The sequence below is a fragment of the Oncorhynchus masou genome, chromosome 24, assembly GCF_036934945.1.
Source record: "Oncorhynchus masou masou isolate Uvic2021 chromosome 24, UVic_Omas_1.1, whole genome shotgun sequence".
Taxonomy (NCBI): domain Eukaryota; kingdom Metazoa; phylum Chordata; class Actinopteri; order Salmoniformes; family Salmonidae; genus Oncorhynchus; species Oncorhynchus masou.
Window position 1 is genome coordinate 46,005,505 of NC_088235.1, and position 19,264 is coordinate 46,024,768.

General features: G+C 42.2%; 1 protein-coding gene across 8 annotated transcripts in view; it reads right to left on the reverse strand.

Annotated features, from left to right (window-relative positions):
* Nucleotides 1-17,243, reverse strand: part of LOC135512258 (girdin-like) — an 89,695-nt gene extending 72,452 nt beyond the window's left edge. For all 8 annotated transcript variants that reach the window (XM_064934095.1, XM_064934092.1, XM_064934094.1 and 5 more), the window contains exons 1-3: nucleotides 16,494-17,243; nucleotides 16,259-16,359; nucleotides 8,214-8,322 (exon numbers count right to left, since the gene is read on the reverse strand). In XM_064934095.1, coding sequence (XP_064790167.1) covers nucleotides 8,214-8,322; nucleotides 16,259-16,359; nucleotides 16,494-16,556 — 273 coding nt within the window. In that variant the 5' untranslated portion in view covers nucleotides 16,557-17,243. The remainder of the gene's footprint in view (nucleotides 1-8,213; nucleotides 8,323-16,258; nucleotides 16,360-16,493) is intronic.
* Between the last annotated feature and the right edge of the window lie 2,021 nt (nucleotides 17,244-19,264).

The following is a 19,264-nucleotide window of genomic DNA, read 5'->3' on the forward strand; positions in this document are numbered from 1 at the left end:
GAATGGTGTCTTCGGCTTGCAAGCCTCCATTTTCCCCTAAACATAACAATGGTCATTATAGCCAAACAGTTCTATTTTTGTTTCATCAGACCAGAGGACATTTCTCTAAAAAGTACAATCTTTGTCCCCATGTGCAGTTGCAAACAATAGTCTGGCTTTTTTAATGGTGGTTTTGGAACAGTGGCTTCTTCCATGCTGAGCGGCCATTCAGGTTGTCGATATAGGACTTGTTTTACTGCGAATATAGATTTGTACCCGTTTCCTCCAGCATCTCCACAAGGTCCTTTGCTGTTGTTCTGGGATTGATTTGCATTTCTCTCAAAGTACATTCATCTCTAGGAGACAGAAAGCATCTCCTTCCATTGCGGTATGATGGCTGTGTGGTATGGTGTTTATACATGTGAACTGTTTGTACAGATGAATGTGGTACCTTCAGGCATTTGGAAATTGCTCCCAAGGATGAACCAGACTTGTGATGTACAAAAAAAAAAATCCTGAGGTTTTAGCTGATTTCTTTTGATTTTCCCATGATGTCAAGCAAAGAGGCACTGAGTTTGAAGGTAGGCCTTGAAATACATCCACAGGTACACCTCCAATTGACGTCATTTAGTCTATCAGAAACTTCTAAAGTCATGACAATTATCTGGAATTTTCCAAGCTGTTTAAAAAGCAGTGTCAACTTCTGACCCACTGGAATTGTGATACAGTGAATTATAAGTGAAATAATCTGTCTCAACAATTTTTGGGAAAATTACTTGCCTCATGCACAAATGTAGATGTCCTAACAGACTTCCCAAAACTATAGTTGGTGAACAAGACATTTGACATTTATGAGTTAACTGTATATATGCTGTTGCATAAACACAACCAGTCATGTTTGTATGATTGTCGAAATCACTTCAAAGGGCTCCTTCACTAGACTACTCATGCACGTTGATCCACTCGCAACACATTTCCAGACACCAAACAGTTGTGAATGGAAAGAGACATCGGTTACAATTTTGGCGACAGAATTAATTGCTCCACTGCTGTCCGTGCGTCTCAGTGTCGGCCACTCATCTCTGCCTTGGCAAATTGTCAGTGTTCTTGTCGAACCACATCGCATTTTGGATGGACAGGTGGACTTAAACCACCCGTTTAAATCCATTCGCGCATCTTTCATGCCTCAACATTCAGTGATGGTAAATAGTGGTGTAATAGCCTGCAGTTCTTGTGATAGACTCATGTTTTACCGGCGATGCATATAGGGGAAACACTGAGCATGTGGTGGCAGGAATACATACTCCTCTTTGAAATGGAAAAGCCTCCATCATCCAGTGGCACGCTCCATGGTGCCAGGCAGGAGGGCAACAAAAACAGCACTCCGTACATGCCCGTCTTGTGATTTGTTTTACTTCTCACATCTGCAACTTAATATTCATGGTGAGAAAATAGTCCATCTGTAAAAGCAGTTTCGGCAGATGTGCCAGTGTGGAGAGAGAGAGCGAGAAGGCTACAGTACGCTGTGATTAGCTTACACTTCGTCGTCACACTGTGTACTCCTGAATTATAGATCAGCTCAGAGTTCATTGCTCTTCAAGACTGGGTCACGTTACAATCAGATAAGGCGTTACTGAAGTGCTACACCTTCAGTTCTGTAGTACTATGTATTGCTGAGATGAAACCGTGTTCTCACAGTGCATCAAAACAGATTTTTTTTTGCAATAACAAGGTGTTAAAAAAAAAATGCAGTTGCTCAAAAAGAACCACAACCCTCATTATGCCAGTATGTGGATCCTGTTGGCACTGTATGCCAACTAGACCGTGTTCTTTATCCCGATAGACTGGAGTATACTTATGAGACAGTGTGCTCTGCTGACAAACCATGCTTGCTGATATACTAGCCTCTCCCTAATACAGTATTCTGCTGCTGTATGCAGATTTCCCTCCTCTTCCTCACAGGAAGGGAGGGAAGGAGAAAGGTGAGGTTTGCTCTGAGACGGCTGTGTTTCTGTCTCACAGGACCCCAGTCTGTTTAAGCAGCTCACTACCCCCAACTCCCCAGGTTCCACTACCGGCACCTCTCAAACGGGGGCAAGTGTGCAGTAGCGTGAGAGTTGGGGAAGGGGTGGATGGTGGCTTGCTTGCTTATCAACTCAATGCTTGAATCACAACTGTTCTGCACACAGTGGGTTGCCTTAGCAACGTCGATGGGGTTTATTCTCCCAAGCCTGGTGAATCTTCCCTGGGCGTCTCGCTCGCACACACTTCTGGAAAAGGCAGTGCAGACTTAACTAATCTACGGTACAGTGCAAACGTGATGTGATTACGAATATGTAGACAGGCTTAAGCTGGTCAGATAGCAGAAGGAGAAGAGGACATGTTGAGAGGAGAGGGAAAAGCAGGAGAGAGGTAAGAGTAGGAAACGAGCTGCACCACAGCAGGCTTCCTCTCTCACACTAACACACCAGTCTCTCACCACATGTTACAGACAAGGAAAGCACTCCTATTGTTGAAGATTTCAAGAAAAGCTGGAGAACAATAAACCTTTAGACAGGATTGTAGGTCAAATTGAGAGCTGAGATAAGCATGCACAAGTGGGACTTTCACATCAATTAATCTCTAATTTAATGAGTTCAGCGCAAAGATTTCAGAATACCTCCCTGTGTGAATAGTGGCATAAAACATGGTCTCTAATGTGCTTGTTATATCAGATGTGCTGTAATGTAGGTCAGAATCAAATCCTCTGACCGTAAATGACTGTACACATACCAAATTTCATAGCTTTAGTGCTGATTTGGATACATGACAAACATCTCATCAACGCATCCACGTAATAATACCAGCGGTCACAGTCAGTAGTACCACCAACTGATCAAACTACCCCACGAGTCAGACTGTCAATGACCCTTGTTAGCGAGGCCAAACAAGAAACCGAAGGACCCAGTCAGATGGACAGACTTCATACGTGTGAAGGAGGAGAGTACATAGCTATTAGTCCTGTCCTCCCTTTGTTTCCAGAGCTATCAGTTAGAGTGGTTTTAATATAGCCCCCTGGGGATGCTGCTGTTGCTCATGACCAAGATAGAGGCACCTCCACGAGGACAGCCTTGGCCCACACTGCCACCACTCAGAGACTAGCATCTGGTGGCAGGTATCAACACTGCCCTGTCTCTCCTACAGATCAGGCTCTTTTCTTTCTACTTTAATCTAAATTCATCTTGAAATGTGCTGTTCTTTTACACATGCTCATTAAGACAACTACAGTGTAATTCGACTATGGAGAAGTGCACCTGCTGGAGTGTCTGTACTGTCATGACAATACTTACTATAGATAGAAAGAGTGGTGTAACTCAAGGTGCGAGAGTACTGAACTCAGGTCATCCTTGGCGAAATAAAAAAAGCGTATTTCTGTACTAAAGCAGGTCATGGTGACAGATCTTTTACTCTGTCACAGGGATGTCCTCAGGCAGACATCCCCCTTTATTTGATCTATGAGGAGGCCACAGAGAGGTGATCGCACCAATTATCAACCTTGGTTGAGGCTTAATAGAACTCGCCAAGCTCTTATGCGGAATACGCTTTAATGAATTAAAAACCTCTCATTATGCTATATTAAGACAGGGGCAGTACTCATCCAATTATAATCTCTCTGAACAGGGCGAGGTCACTGACAATAGTCATGATGCTATTCTCTATTATACTTTGCTCCAGTGTGGCTTTAGGGGCATTGGCTACACAGCAATGCAGAATCTAGATAAAAGGCTTGGTTTGATCCGATCCACGTTAGATCTGCGCTAATTTCTGATGGAGCCGACATGACGGCCTTTACCGTGAATGTGAGCTCTGCGAAAGTCGGGGGAAAGGCCATTAAAAGCTGCAATGTCAGCTGTCCAGCGTGCTGCGCTATGAATTGAATTCCGGCCTCAATCTATATTGCATCTGCCAAATAAAAAAAGTAAACCAACAAATGACAACCTTGCAAAGACTGCTGGCGATGATGTGCGTGTACCAGCCATCGGCACAGCTCTGACATCAACAGGACATTTAGGCTTAGCATGTGAGATTGCATGAGTAGATGCATTTAGCTCCGAGCTACAAGTAGCCTACATGCCCTAATAAACTGATCTGCTCATGTTTCAAATGCAAAGGCCATGAAAGAAATCCCTTAGGGATCAGGCATACGCAGTTCCCAAATTAAATAAATGTTGTGAATTGCCGATGATTCAAAGAAAGCAAAAGAACCTCTGGCTTGAACCTTTCCCATAATAACACACACTTAAATCTTTCCATGATGAAGTCCAAGACAAAAACAACAACATCCATCCAAGGCTCTGCTCTCGCCATCTCAGCCCTCTGGCCCACTAACAGACAGTCTTTGTGTAGGTCAGCAAGCCTCAGCCGCAAGGGGAACTCAGTCCCCTGGAGCCTCCAAAACAAGGTCCACTACTCTAGGGCTCAGCATAGAGACATACAGCATTAAAGTGTCATATGTGGAGGATTATTTAGCATTTGGATGATAGCAGAGGGGATGTGAGCTGTGAGTGTGCCAACTCATCTTTAAATGGCTTCTAAAATGGGCATGGGGTAGGGGTGAGGTCAAAAGATACATTAGGCTCAGTGCCCTGAGGACCAGGCCCTGTGTGTGAATGGAGCGCTGTTCCCTTTAATGCAGTGAAAACAAAATGAGCTACTGCCTTAACACACCCCAAAGCAAAGCAGTGCTAAAGGGCGATGTTACACAGCAGGTCCACTCTTCAATTCACATCGCTACTGAAAAGTGTAGGGCTATAAGTCATCTTTCTATTTTTTTTATTTTTTTTACTTGACGTGATGCTACGCACATGGAATTTGTTTGGCTAGCGAGAGCTCCAGAAAAATATGCATGCATGCCAAACAGAGACCACCAAATAAATAGGCCTAACAATCATTTGGATTGAGTAACCAAGAAGAGAAACCTTCACATGACCAATCAACAATACTGGCAAACCCAAATATCATTACTAGAAATGCACTTAAAATGTTTGGAAAAATGTAAAATGACCATTTCCAGTATGAAATAGAGTTAAAAAGTTAGATCTCAAAACCACCTACTGGACTCTGGACTTTTAATCACCAGGTAGTACTCAGTGAACTGTCGGATATTTGGAAAGCACTCCTCACAGTTGAATTCAGTGGACTGCGCAGTACCTGGGAGCGATGCATCCACCAATGATTACCTCAGGCCCTGATCCTTATGACCAAAGCCTAGCTAAGGAAGGTATTACATACAGTTGCGTAATGAGGATCCTGAAAGAACATGACAAAGAATCAGTAGCCTACTTCGTAAATAAAAGGCGATGCCATTTTTTAAATGAAAATCTTGTGCACTCCTAGTGTAATAAAAAGTCAGAACTAGGAAAGCGTTGGTTCTAATCAATCATTCCTTCTGACAGAAAAAAGTCATGAGCATTGTTCCTTCCTACAAAACCCAGCCGCAATACAGTGTCATACCGTAGTAACAGTATCCATGCCAACAACAATAGCACTCAATGAGCGACTACAAATATTTAAACAGATAAGTGCAATAGCAGAAACCATGGGACACATGACAAAATGCATATTAAGCATGCCGATGAGAGCGGACACCGCAATAAATAAATACAAATATATATGAAAGACATTATGGAACTATAGGCCACTCCACTCCAACAACCTCTGCAGTCATTTTCCACGTGTCCCAAGACACTGGTGCACTAATAGGATGGGTGGATGAATAGATGGGATCCCAGAGGAATGGAGGTCTCTAGTCTGACACTGGAGCTCAGAAGAGGAGAGTTAGCTTAAGTATTACATTTGTTCAGTTGCAGGAGACTTTGAGCGGAGTCAGCATGATCAGTAGCTTAATAATGTTCCTCTTCCCGAGATTCAAGAGTGAAGCTACAGTGCAGAATCGACAGACAAAAGGATGGTAGAGCTGCCAACATAACCACCCTATATGCCAAATGAGCCCTGCAGTGTCTACGTGCCCACTTTAGTATGATGTTAACTCCATTAGTTGAAAACCTAGAGAATTGATTACATTTCCATCTAGAACACGTAAGATTAAAAAGGGATGAATTAAAAAGGCAGGAACAACTGGGACCACAGCAAAGAAAAACAAAGACATTGTTCAATGTCAAAGTGCCTCTCTCTAGACTTTGATCAGCCCCAGTGGTGAATGGCTGGGGCCCGCTGGCCTGTTTTCCACTAGCCTAGTTTAGGATCAGCCAGGCAGGCCAGTCATAGAGGTCTATAACCAGCAGCACTGTAGCACCAGGGTGAACCTTAGCCAGGGCAGAGATAGCAACTGAAGGCTGGATAGTAGGCAATCCAGAGCCTAGGAATAAGGAGTAGTGTGCTGGAGGACGCTTCAATTCAAGACCTCAATAAAATCAAGGGGTCTGTTGACCAGACCTTTAATCTGAAATCATTCCTACACCTTAACCAATATCATAAGACTGGGCTGTTCTTGTTTCAGTGGAGCAATTACTTGTGTTCACTAATCAGCTAAAAAAAAAAAAAAAAAAATTTTTTTTTTGCTGAAAAAAAAAAAAAACACCAGGCAGTGTTTGCTGGCAGCTGGTCCACTGATCTCAGTCAAGTAGTTGTCATTCACACCAAAGGCCAGCCCTCCATCAAATCTCAACCCTTGATGAATGTGAATGAGGTAATCAAGTAGATTTCAAACAAGTCAAATGGACAGGTCTACACAAAACACCACAAGAATCACTACCGTCCACATGAAAGGAAAATGGCATGGCGTTTCCAGTTAACAGAGTAGTTGATTGTGGGTGGTAAAGCCACAACGACAATTGAGAGACTTGCTACAAACAGTGGTGGCTTCACTGGATTGACAATATATAAAACATTAGGTTAACAATGGCAGGAAAGGCTAGGAAAAGATTGATGACACCCACCGTAGAAGCATTCATTGTGCATCTAAGGCTAATGCTTTCAGCTTGACATGGCCACTTGGAGAGTTGATGTTCTTACTTAACCCAAGCGGCTAATAAGGGTATTAACGCTCTTGGCTTTGTGACAGATTATTTTGAAAGACATTTTGAGAGGGCCTAGCAGAGCTTTCAAGGCTTATGACATTAATGTTGATAAACAATGGCCCTGCGTAGTGAGATGTTCAAGGGATGTGCAATTGGATGTTCCAGGAAGGTCGCTTAGCCAAGCATGTAATAGCAGTGTCCAGAGTCATTGTCATCATCCTACTCTACAATATGGTATGTTGATGAGCATTGGGCTTATGGGGATGTGACTGCGTAGTTTCTGCTTTGAGACTTGCAGATGACGATAGGAAGATCGATAAAGATTGAATTCTTTATCGTCCTCCATGTTAATTATTAAGTGTGTTCTCTCTCTCTCTCGGCTGTGAGGTTGGCAAAAAAGTTGGTGGACAGAGGTGCTGACAGCCAGATAAACGTCCCTTACATTAAGGCCACAGCCCCTCCATTCGCAGTCATTGTGTATACCAGATCTTGTCACCAGGAAGCCCCCCTTCCTCCCGCTATCCTTCAGATTAATGGGAAGTCTCATTACTTGAGCAGAATGGAAATTATCAACCACGCTCTGAATTGACTCTCACATGCAAGAACCTGATATGATCTAATGCAATGAAAACATCAGCCAAGCAGCGAAACTGAGACACTACTGGCTGACAGCTTTTAAAGTTACTATAGTGGGTAAGTAACTCCTCATAGTGTGTCCGTTTTAATACTGTACTGAGCGCTCACAAAACTGAAGCCAAAAATACATCCCAGATCTTCATTAGTCAAAGCGTGAGATGGAGAACCACAGTGTGCTGCGTTTCAGCTCCAAAAATGTCTAACATGTCTGCATGCAGTTCCCTTCCATTTATAGAAGCCTCTGTGACATCTGGATGGAGGTCCCCTTGCCACATCACACCAGCCACAGACATCTTCAAATATGTGTGTGTTTATACTTATTTTCCAATGTGTGTGTATTTGTTTATAGGCTAGTTTAAACTTGATTTTGTGCACGTGTGTGTGTGTGTGTGTGTGTGTACAAGGCAGTCTCCACTGAAACGTGTCTTGCTGACAAACCTCAGGGTAGAAAATGTCATTGATCCCGAAGAGCAAGGAAGCTAATGGCTTGAACAGATCAGCACAATGAACCAGACCTCAGCACCAGATGCAATCTGTATCATTTTTCCATTAGAGCTTTAGGGTTAACTGCCCACTCACCTGGTAGTACGACTTTATCTGCCGGATCAGGATGGAGAGGTTTTGTATACGCAGTGTTGAGTCATTGTTCACTTTCTTGTTGGTTCTTTGAACAGTGGCTTTTGGATTTCTGTGGGGGGAAAAAAATAGATGAGAATAAGAGCAGAGTAGACAAATCCGTTTGCAAAGTCTTTCTGCCTTTCAGTCAGTCAGTAAAATGCTGCATTAGCAGTACAGTATTAAATCAGTGTTTGAACGTTGACATTTCTCATGGTTGTGTTGATGACCCCAGTATGAACAGAGCTAAGTCTAAACCAGGACTCTCCAACGACTCTCCTGTAGATGTTCAATCCAACCCCAGTTGTAACAAACCTGATTCAGCTGATCAACCAGCTAATTATAACAAATAAGGTACACTAGATTACGGTTGGAGCGAAAACCTACAGGACAGTAGCTCTCCAGGAACAGGGTTGGAGAGCCCTGGTCTAAACTTTGGAACGTTTGTCTGTGTTGCAGGACAGTTTGTAGTGAAAACAACTCACTTAACTATTACTTGAGTCTGATGTGAGAATCACAGAGGGAATGCATTCTAGTATAGTCAAGGAGTACTATTGAGATGTGCTGCCCCAGGGCTAGGAGCGTAACTTATCAGGAGTGTCAACCTGCATTAACAGACATTCCAGACATACTAAGAATGGGTGTGGAACTTCAGAACAATACGTCTTTTCCTTGCTCTGAATGCTTGAGGACTGCATGACATTCTCCTAGCCGACTAGGTGAAATACCTGCCGATGTGCCCTTGAGCAAGGCATTTAACTCCCGATTGCTCTTGTAAGTCACCCTGGATAAGAGCGTCTGCTAAATGACTAAAATGTAAAAACAAATGTCAATGCAATTCCAACAATCTGCCTTTAATGAATCAACATTTTAGTAATTAATCATGCATTCTAAATCATTTAGCATTATTATTTTCAAAACTACGTTCATTACACTTTGAGGAATACATTATGAAACTACCTGAAATTCAAAAAAAAGGGGTATTGAATTGAATTCTTGAACACTGACAGGACAAAAGCAGAGGAATTTCCCCTCATCTGTCCTCACAGACCATCAAGGTTGACCCAATTTCTGAGTCCCTCTCATCTACTGTCTGTTAGTTCAGAGCTGTGCTTTGATGATCATCAACCAAAAGGTTTTGGACCAACATGGTTTACGAGCTCAGAGATTAAACACACGCAGGCCTCCACTGGGCTCCTTCACTGGCCAGATGGCTTGAGTTCAGTCTCTGGATGCTCTCCTCTGACCTCATGTCTTACTGAAGCCAATCTGATGGTGCGTCCATGCAGAGTTCCAATGATCTACTTGTCTGGAGATTTAAAAGCGTTGCTGATAAAGCGAATGATCTCCCAATGTTGGAGGATGGGACAATTCTTTTTGACAACAAAATCTCTACCTTTGTTGTGTGGCCATTAAACCCAAATGGCATGGCATGTTCATTAACTTATTTGGGACTGGGGGGCAGTATTGAGTAGCTTGGATGAATAAGGTGCCCAGAGTAAACTGCCTGCTACTCAGGCCCAGTTGCTAATATATGCATATTATTAGTAGATTTGGATAGAAAACACTGACGTTTCTAAAACTGTTTGAATGATGTCTGTGAGTATAACAGAACTCATATGGCAGGCAAAAACCTGAGAAAAAATCCAATCAGGTAGTGGGAAATCTGAGGTTTGTAGTTTTTCCATGTCATTGCTTATCGAATATACAGTGTCAATGGGGTCATATTGCACTTCCTAAGTCTTCCACAAGATGTCAACAGTCTTTAGAATGTTGTTTGAGGCTTCTACTGTGAAGGAGGGGGGGGGGGGGGTGAATGAGAGCTGATTGAGTGAGGGGTCTCGGCAGAGTGCCATGAGCTGATCACGTGCGCTCACGTGAGAGCAACCTGCGTTCCATCGCATTTCTACAGACAAAGGAATTCTCCGGTTGGAACATTATTGAAGATGTATGTTAAAAACATCCTAAAGATTGATTCTACGCATCGTTTGACATGTTTCTAAGAACTGTAATAGGACTTTGTCTGAACTTATGCCTGGACTTGCCCGTGCCTCGTGAGTTTGGATTGTGTACTAAACGTGCAAACAAAAAGGAGGTATTTGGACATAGATGGACTTTATCGAACAAATCAAACATTTATTGTGGAACTGGGATTCCTGGGAGTGCATTCTGATGAAGATCAAAAGGTAAGTGAATATTTATAATGCTATTTCTGACTTCTGTTGACTCCACAACATGGCGGATATCTGTAAGGCTTTATTTTGTTGTTGGAGCGCTGTACTCAGATTATGGCATGGTGTGCTTTTTTGAAATCTGACACAACGGTTGCATTAAGGAGAAGTGGATCTATAATTCCATGCATAACACTTGTATTGCCATCAACATTTATGATGAGTATTTCTGTAAATTGATGTGGCTCTCTGCAAAATCACCGGATGTTTTGGAAGCAAGACATTATTGAACCTAACGCGCCAATGTAAACTGAGATTTTTGGATATAAATATGAACTTCATCGAACAAAACATACATGAATTGTGTAACATGAAGTCGTATGAATGTCATCTGATGAAGATCAAAGGTTAGTGATTAATTTTCTCTATTTCTGCTTTTTGTGACTCCTCTCTTTGGCTGGAAAAATGGCTCTGTTTCTGTGACTAGGTACTAACCTAACATAATTGTTTGCTGTGCTCGTAAAGCCTCTTTGAAAATCGGACACTGTGGCTGGATTTACAACAAGTGGATCTTTAAAATGGTGTAAAATACGTGTATGTTTGAGGAATTTTAATTATGGGATTTCTGTTGTTTTGAATATGGCGCCCTGCAATTTCACTGGCTGTTGGCGAGGTGGGACCCTACCGTCCCACATATCCCAGAGAGGTTAAATCTATTGTAAACAGGGTTGTGTGTTTACCTGCATGAGTGCATGTACATGTGTAGCATGTGCGTGCAGTCATACATGCCCGCATCTGTGATCCAAGCTTTCAGCATTCATGTCTAACACAACCTCATGTGTACACGGCTAATTTCAAATTAACCTTGCACAATTTCTCCCCTCACCGTTAACTCTGTTCTAGATTTGGCTTCCATGGAATTAGAACACTCAGTGAGGGATAAAATTAACCTCTTTAATGCACCTCGGTCATAACTCATAATGGAAAAATAGGCCCGTTGCCAAGCAACCGATAAAATATAATAAACAGAGTTTCCAGCATCTTCCTGAAACCCCCTGTATTGTTAAGACTTAGCAGTTGGCCTATAAAAATGTAATGGCACTTCATAAGACCAGAGAGCTATCTTTGAACTATGATAAATAAAATGACAACATTCATGATTTTTTTTATGAAAGCAACTATCCTGAGAAGGGGAGCGGGTGTCAATAGGCATTTTGATCAGCTATGCTCACACACACACACAGTCCCCTCAGTCTTGCAAATCAGAAAGACAGGGTCCACTTTAAGGGCACTTTGAATAGCACTGGCCACATAACCCCACAGCTCACTCAGAGCCCCTCTAGAGGAGCACTTTGGGGGTGGGGTCGTCTTAACCCCTAATTAAATGGCATGGAGGGAGCTGAAATCCTTTCAAGCCGAGCATTGGCTGCACATAGGGAGCTGGGAAGGAGGATGCTAATTTAGTAACTAACTTCTCTATACATCACAGAGCCAATTCAATGTGCCTTGAAAACACAATCCCAATCCCGCCGTGGCTCAGTTTTTTTAGGCCGAGGCTTTCTCTACTCCTCCTCCCTCATTGGACTACATCACCCCCAGTGTTAGTGACTGCAGGAGCCTGAATAGGGCACTTTGTGAGGTAGACAAAACCCAAATTATGTACCACGATGATCATATAGGCTTCAGACAATGGGGAGTCAACATACAAGTCAATAGTCAATGCAGAGCACAGTACTGCTCAGGGCGCTCCTGCGTTGCATTGGGAAATAACCTACTTCTGACATGCGGCATCAAAGTCAACAGGAGCAGAGAGTAGAGCAGGGGCAGGCTGCCCAGCACGAGGAGGACAGAGCAAGTGACCCTCTCAGTCCAAACACACTAGTGGGGAGGAGTGATTACTTCCCAGGCACATGGAGGGCTAGCTGGGGGAATCACCAGAGAGGAATGTGGATGATGACTACAGTTGTCCCACTGTGGTGAGGCGGTGTTCAGAACTATGCAGGCAGGATGACAGTGTGTGTGTCTCATGGAGCTGCTATAGTGTTGCCCAATCATTTCCATTTTTTCAGCTCAAAGCTCCTGAAAGCCACAACCGGTATCACGGCAATCTACTGTAACATACTCTTTCTACAGTACAGCACACGTTATAATATCCAGGGAGAGGGAACAGCTGCAGTAGGTTCTGCACCTCAGCCTTATTTTCATGACCTTGTGCTTTAACGGGTAGTTTGGTTCTGTATGAAGCTGTGTGTCATTCATGTACATTTCCATAGGGCCGTTCCTATTCCTGTGAGCCTCTGCATGGCCTTGTTAAAGCAGTACCCTTTCAAGGTCACAACAGCTGCTTCCTGCATGTCTGACTCACAGGGCTTTTTCCCAGCTTATAACATCCTCCTTCAATACCGTAGTCTAGTGACCATGTGAGTGAAGCACAAGATATCAGGCATAGTAATAGTAATAATAAATGCCCACTGTTTACATTACCATTCAAAAACAGAACCAAGAGCTCTGTTGTGCTCACACCAACCATAGGTAGACACGGAGAGGTCTTGGTTCAGGCAGGTAAATGGAATGTCGGTCCGGAAGAGTGGGAGATGCGACGCAGGGAGGATGGTCATTAATGTTTGGTCTGTGTCAGATAACGGGAAAGCAGCATGGTGTGGGATGTCTGTCTAGCTGGCTGTCAGTGGTAGCCTATGACTGAAGCCTTTGATCTCCAAAGGAAAAATAACCTAGCTTAGGGAAATTCAACAAATATACACCAGCCGTCCAGCAAGAATCCAAACTATACTCAGTCTTCCTAAGCAGAAGAGAAAAAAGCAGGAGGCATGCTGCTCAGTGAAAACACAGGGAGACAGCGTGCATGGAGATGGGTTGTGTCTGGTTCAGCAGTGTTGCAGAGGTGGTGGTTGTGATGCCGTCCTGTCTTATCACCCGTTTTTTTTCCAGTTGAAAAAAAAAAAAAAACCTGTTTGTGTAAATTGGGGAGCTGCTGGAGATTTTAATCCTATATGGATTAAGATAATTCAACTGTTGTCCTTCAACAGAGCTTCCTCTAAACTGCTGCACCACTGCGTTAAGTGGCCATGTCGCATTGGAAGTGGGCCGCACTCGTCTGTGATTTTGTCCTGACTGAGGGGTTGAGGAAGAGGCTCAGGAACAATGAGCATGTGGTTTCCCTACAGCTGCTACACGGCTTCAGGTGGAATTAACATGTGTGCGTGTGTGTCTGTGTCACATGCTCATTAGTCTCATTCATCTGAGTTTCATGGACTGAGGTGATGTATTTGAGCACTGAAGTGGAAAATAGCACACTAACAATATCACTTCCAGAATTGAGGGGGATGTAGTTACCCTTGATACATACATTTAGCTTCAAAAACAGGTTTAGCTCTAAATTGTGCTACAATTTGGCCTTGAGGTCAACCATCCCAGACACTGAAAATGCAGCCATTCACCTTATTACAACTGTGGACCTGAACCATTGTAATGTATGCCAGTACAACCAGAGAAAAATAACGTGCTTTTTGACCAATGCAATGAGAAGAGAGAAATTTCAATTCTGTCCAGTCTGTGCTCCACACAAGAACACAGACCTACAGTATATTGCTGAAAGGTGGTCTAATTGGCTGGGCAGTAGTGACTGAGGGGCAGGACAGTGACACCATGCCATCTGTGAGTCCAACTAGCCGTTAGATAATCCAGCAGGGCCTCTGTGCTTCCTGGATAACTTAAGTCTGCCTGCCTCCCTGTCAACAGCTTGGAGAGATACTGCAAAATAAACATATAGGGGCTCCAAATGATTTAAGCATCTATCTGTGTACAGTACATGATGAACCACACACATACAGTATTCAACATGAGAAGATTCAAAATGGTAGTAAGCCAAACTCACCATTTGTACAACAAGCACTGCAACTCGTTACATGTTCATTTTATGCAGTACATGATACACCCTCTACTTCAAAGCATGCGAATCTGAAGGTCTACACAGCTCTGTGCTAGATGGATGATGCCTGTACACCTAGAAGAAATGTGGTTTTAAATGGATTGTTTGATCTATCAGACATCCATTTATCTTTCTAATGGCTGCTCATGGACAAGACTGAGCACCCCTTTACGAGGCTACATTGATCATAGGCAGGTCAATACCAAGTATGCCTACCGTTACACCCACGATAACAGCACTCGGCAGGAGTTTCAACACAGACTTGGGCAGTGAGAGTGCGTATTGTTGGGCAAAGCCATCAACTTTACAGACCCGCTGGGCAGTTAATCTTTTTCATCACTTAACGCAGCTCTCCTCTCTGCATACAAACTCAGCGTCACTGCAGACAACATTAAGTTTAGTAGAAATGACATGTTGAATAAACTGAAGTCATATGAGCTGTAACATGGTTAACATGAACTAAATCTACGCTTTTGTACAACTTCACTAAATAAACTGGAAGTCTGAGTTTCGATATGGCCGAATCAACTAAACCAAGGACAAACATGGGGGGAATAATAATAACTTCATCTTGCACAAGGTAAATATTTACCAGTGAATATCTTAAACCAGCCAACGTAAGATGAACATGTAGCCTTGACGAAACGGAGAGTGAGACAAAGACCTGCTTCCCAACAGATTTTGATAATGTGCCTTCTGTGTGGGAGTCTTGCTGGGCAGACGAGTGCCAACAGCTGCCCAAAACTGACTGTGCACGCATGCACACACACAAAGAGCTAGGATGAAGTGACTGGCCATCCCCAACACCCTGCCGGCCAGACAAGCAAAGCTAAAAGACAGTTCATTTAAACTGAAAACTGCTCTTGGGATGAAAATCAACAAATCCAAATATTAGGCTTTGACTGATTATATTGGCAATTATAAGCAAGGCCTACTGGTATGACTGGAGTAATGGATACAATACCAAATTTGCCACAAAAAAAATAAACACCCGAGTAGAGTTTGCAAGGTCATTGGCAACCTAGTAAGATTTGAGGCCTGATGAGTGTTGCCAAGGCAGCATGAGCACAGCTAGTACCTGGAAACTGTGAGCTAGCTGATACTCTGGGCCAGTAGAGATTAGACCTGTTAATAGAATGTGTGAGAAGTAACAAGCTCAAAGTGTGAGAAGAAAGTGCTCTGCAATAACAAAAAAAATGAATTTATTTGATGTCTGCCTTCTGATTTTGAATCCAGAGTGATAATGCCCATAATAAATAACTTGGGTTAGGAGTCATTCTACTCATACAGGATAAGTAGGCCAAATTTGACATAGGCTACATTTTAATGCAAACCTAGCCCAGACAAAAGCATGGGTGGAAACCAGCTTCTTTTGTATAGTGCGTGTCAGTGGTCATGGCAGAGATGGATGGATTCCTCATTTCTACTCCTCCTCAAGGGGTAGGCTGGGTGAGTGAGGTAGAATAGCTGCCCTCTATTATTCTAGCAGGCAAGAAGAGCAAGCGCCAGGGAGAGGAGGTCTTCAGCAGGCTGCAGATTGCAATTCACATTCTGACATGTCAGTGACTGACTGCTCGAGTGGAAGATGACCTGCTGCAGACTTCGCCATCAATACAGAACTCATGAAACAGTCTGCTTCAAAATACCTACAACTCATTCTGATTAGACCACCTAATCAAGTTGCATCGATGGCTGACATACTTCACTAGTGAAATGTGTCTGTGGAACTCGTTTAACATTTTGTCCTGAATTTGTGTCATGAATCCACCTTAACCTACAGTGCAGGGCAAAACTTGAGGAGAGTTGCCAATGGATCAGAAGCATGCGTGGCCATTCATTCATGTGAAAGACAGAGAGCACCCATAAATGACAGACAGGCTACTACTTACATCTCAAGCATGATCTCGTTTAAATAAATGCCATCCAACAATTCAATGTATTCCGATAGTTTGGTGCCATCGTTTCCTGATGAATGCCCAGCCGCCTTAACCTGAAAAATATGACAATACACACCAAACCTGTCAGCAAAACCAAATCACTTGTTAAACAGGGCATTTAATTTTGGATACCCTGATTAATTGCTTTGCTCAAATTCCCATAGAATGGTTAATTAGGGTGCCTTACCCAGGCGACCAATGGCGTGAGCAGAAATTGTTCCAACAATGGCGTAAAAACCTCACTTTCCATTTCCTTGTGTTGGACAGCGACAATTCCAGAGAATTTGAATTAAACTGTTTTTCTCCTTGTCGGGAAATTTTCTTCGCGTCGCCTTTCACCCCTCTGAACGCGTCCTTAATTTAAACGCCGCTCATGTGGTTGATTTAATTAAACAGACACAACTTTTGCCGATAAAGAGAACAAGTCAATGACGTCGGGTTTTGCTGAAAATGTATCCACAATTATCGTATCTGATACCCGAGATAAACATGTTAACGTTACCCTCCTTGAGAAGGACTCCATCACATTTTTTGAAAAACCTTGAATCCCATCCAGCCTGTGCCCGTCAAGGCAGCTTACCTACCTACAGCTAAATGTCTTTAACTAAGACATTAGACCTGTACAGGTAGGCTAATAATAAAGAACATGCTCCATGAAAATCTAACGTTGATCTGACAAAACACAGAACTAGTAGTAAGCCTAAAGACAGTAACTGGTTTCCTCCAATGGACGTCGAGTTGCAATATTGTTTTAAAAAATGTATTCTTTTCCCCATCGCGTTCTTTTAAGTCTTGAAGGTCGCATATTTTTCCCCAATAAAACCAACGACTGTTCCAATAGAATTGGGCAGAGATGTCTTTCTTCTGTCATGTATTCCCTTCTCCCAGCCAAGTGACTAACGGCTGAATAGCCTACTACTGACATGAGTTTACTGATGGCGATAGACTAAGTACCGCCTCCACGGGCTCAACTCCGTTTTGTTTCCATTCCAGCGTACTCATCCATCCGTAGAGGACGTGTCTTCTTCCGCCAAAATCAACTGCGCTCAAGAAAATAGGGCTGCAGCACGTTGTCATTAACAGTTCCACCTCCACATTAAATGGATTATGTTGTATGGAGACTATAGACTACATTAGCAAAAACATAATGGTTCACATTTGATGTGTCTTCTTTGTCAATGAATATTGTCAAAATGAGTGTGTCAGTAGGACTATGCAGTGTGTGTGTGTGTAGCATGCTGGCTGGCTGGCTGCCAATGTAGGTTATGGGTAGTATTCATATAAATGATCTCAAACAACATGACTAGAAAAATCATTAGTGTTACCACACAGAGATCAATAAGAATGTCCAGACAAATCCTTGTATTAATAATTGAAAGAAATCCTCATCTGCCCATCTATAGATATATCCTGATGTAATTTATTAAAAAAACAGTTCTCTTCAATTTGTGTGATACTTGCATGCCAGTGCACATATCATTTATCCTCAAACACACACAACCCTTTGATTAAACTATTTGGAATGCACTGCTTTGAAGGTCACGGTAATTCATATTGGATTTTTACACTGTTATCTACCTGTAATTACAAACAAAGTGTCACAGGGAGGCCAAGTAGATCATCAAGGGACCTCAGCCACTCAAGACACAGCCTGTTCACCCCGTTACCATCTAGAAGGCAGAGAAAGTACAAGTACATCAAAGCTGGGCATGAGAGACTGATGAACAGCTTCTATCTCCAAGCCATCAGACTGTTAAACAGTCATCACTTGCAAGCCTCTGCCCAGTACACTGCCCTGAACCTTAGTCACTGTTACTAGCCTACCGGTACTCTAACCTGCACCTTAGAGACTTGTTACTTTAATAATGTTTACATACTGTTTTACCCACTTAATATGTATATACTGTATTCTACTGTAGTCATAACTCATCCTATATAACTACTGCTGTACACATATTTTATATTCACATACGGTCTATACTGTCTATACACACCATTCACATACATATTATTTATATTCCGTACTATGGTCCCGAAGCTAATTCTCTGCAATTCTATCCATTTTGCCATGGGATTTTGTTCTACGTATTTTAGTACTGTATTCTCGGCATAGCTCATTGCAATATTTCTACTACCATACATTGGGTTTTAATATATTTATTTATATACTGGATTATTGACATAACCACTCTAATATATCTACTGCTGTACAAATCACTCTTAGTAACATGTGGGGTAACTAGCCCCCCCACTAAAAACAATGTCCAATTGCTGATACAAAAAAAGGTTTGGTACAAAAATTGGTATGTGGATGATGGTCATGCTTAGGCAAACTAACAATGAAGTTTTCACTTTTTTAGTTATTTCATGAAATGTTTTTAAATAAATCAAATATTGGAACAAAATGGCATTGCACATCTCACTATTAATATCCTCACTGTGATCAGTGGTGTAAAGTACTTACAGTAAGTTAAAATACTTTAAAGTACTACTTAAGTAGTTTTGCGGGTAAGTTCTTTACTATTTATATATTTTGTACAACTTTTACTTTTACTACACTACATTCCTAAACAAAATAATATACAGTACTTTCTACTCCATACATTTCAACGGACATCCAAAAGTACTTCTAATGCTTAGCAGGACAGGAAAATGGTCCAAATCACACAATGATCAAGAGAACATCCCTGGTCATCCCTACTGCCTCTGATCTGATGGACTCACTAAACACAAATAGTTCATTTGTAAATTATGTCTGAGTGTTTGAGTGTGCTCCTGGCTATCTGTAAATAAAATAAAAACAAGATAATTGTGTTGTCTGGTTTGCTTAATATAAGGAACGTGAAATGATTTATACTTTTAATGTTTAAATATATTTTAGCAATTACATTTACTTTTGATACTTAAGCATATTTAAATCCAAATACTTTTAGACTATAACCCGAGTAGTATTTTACT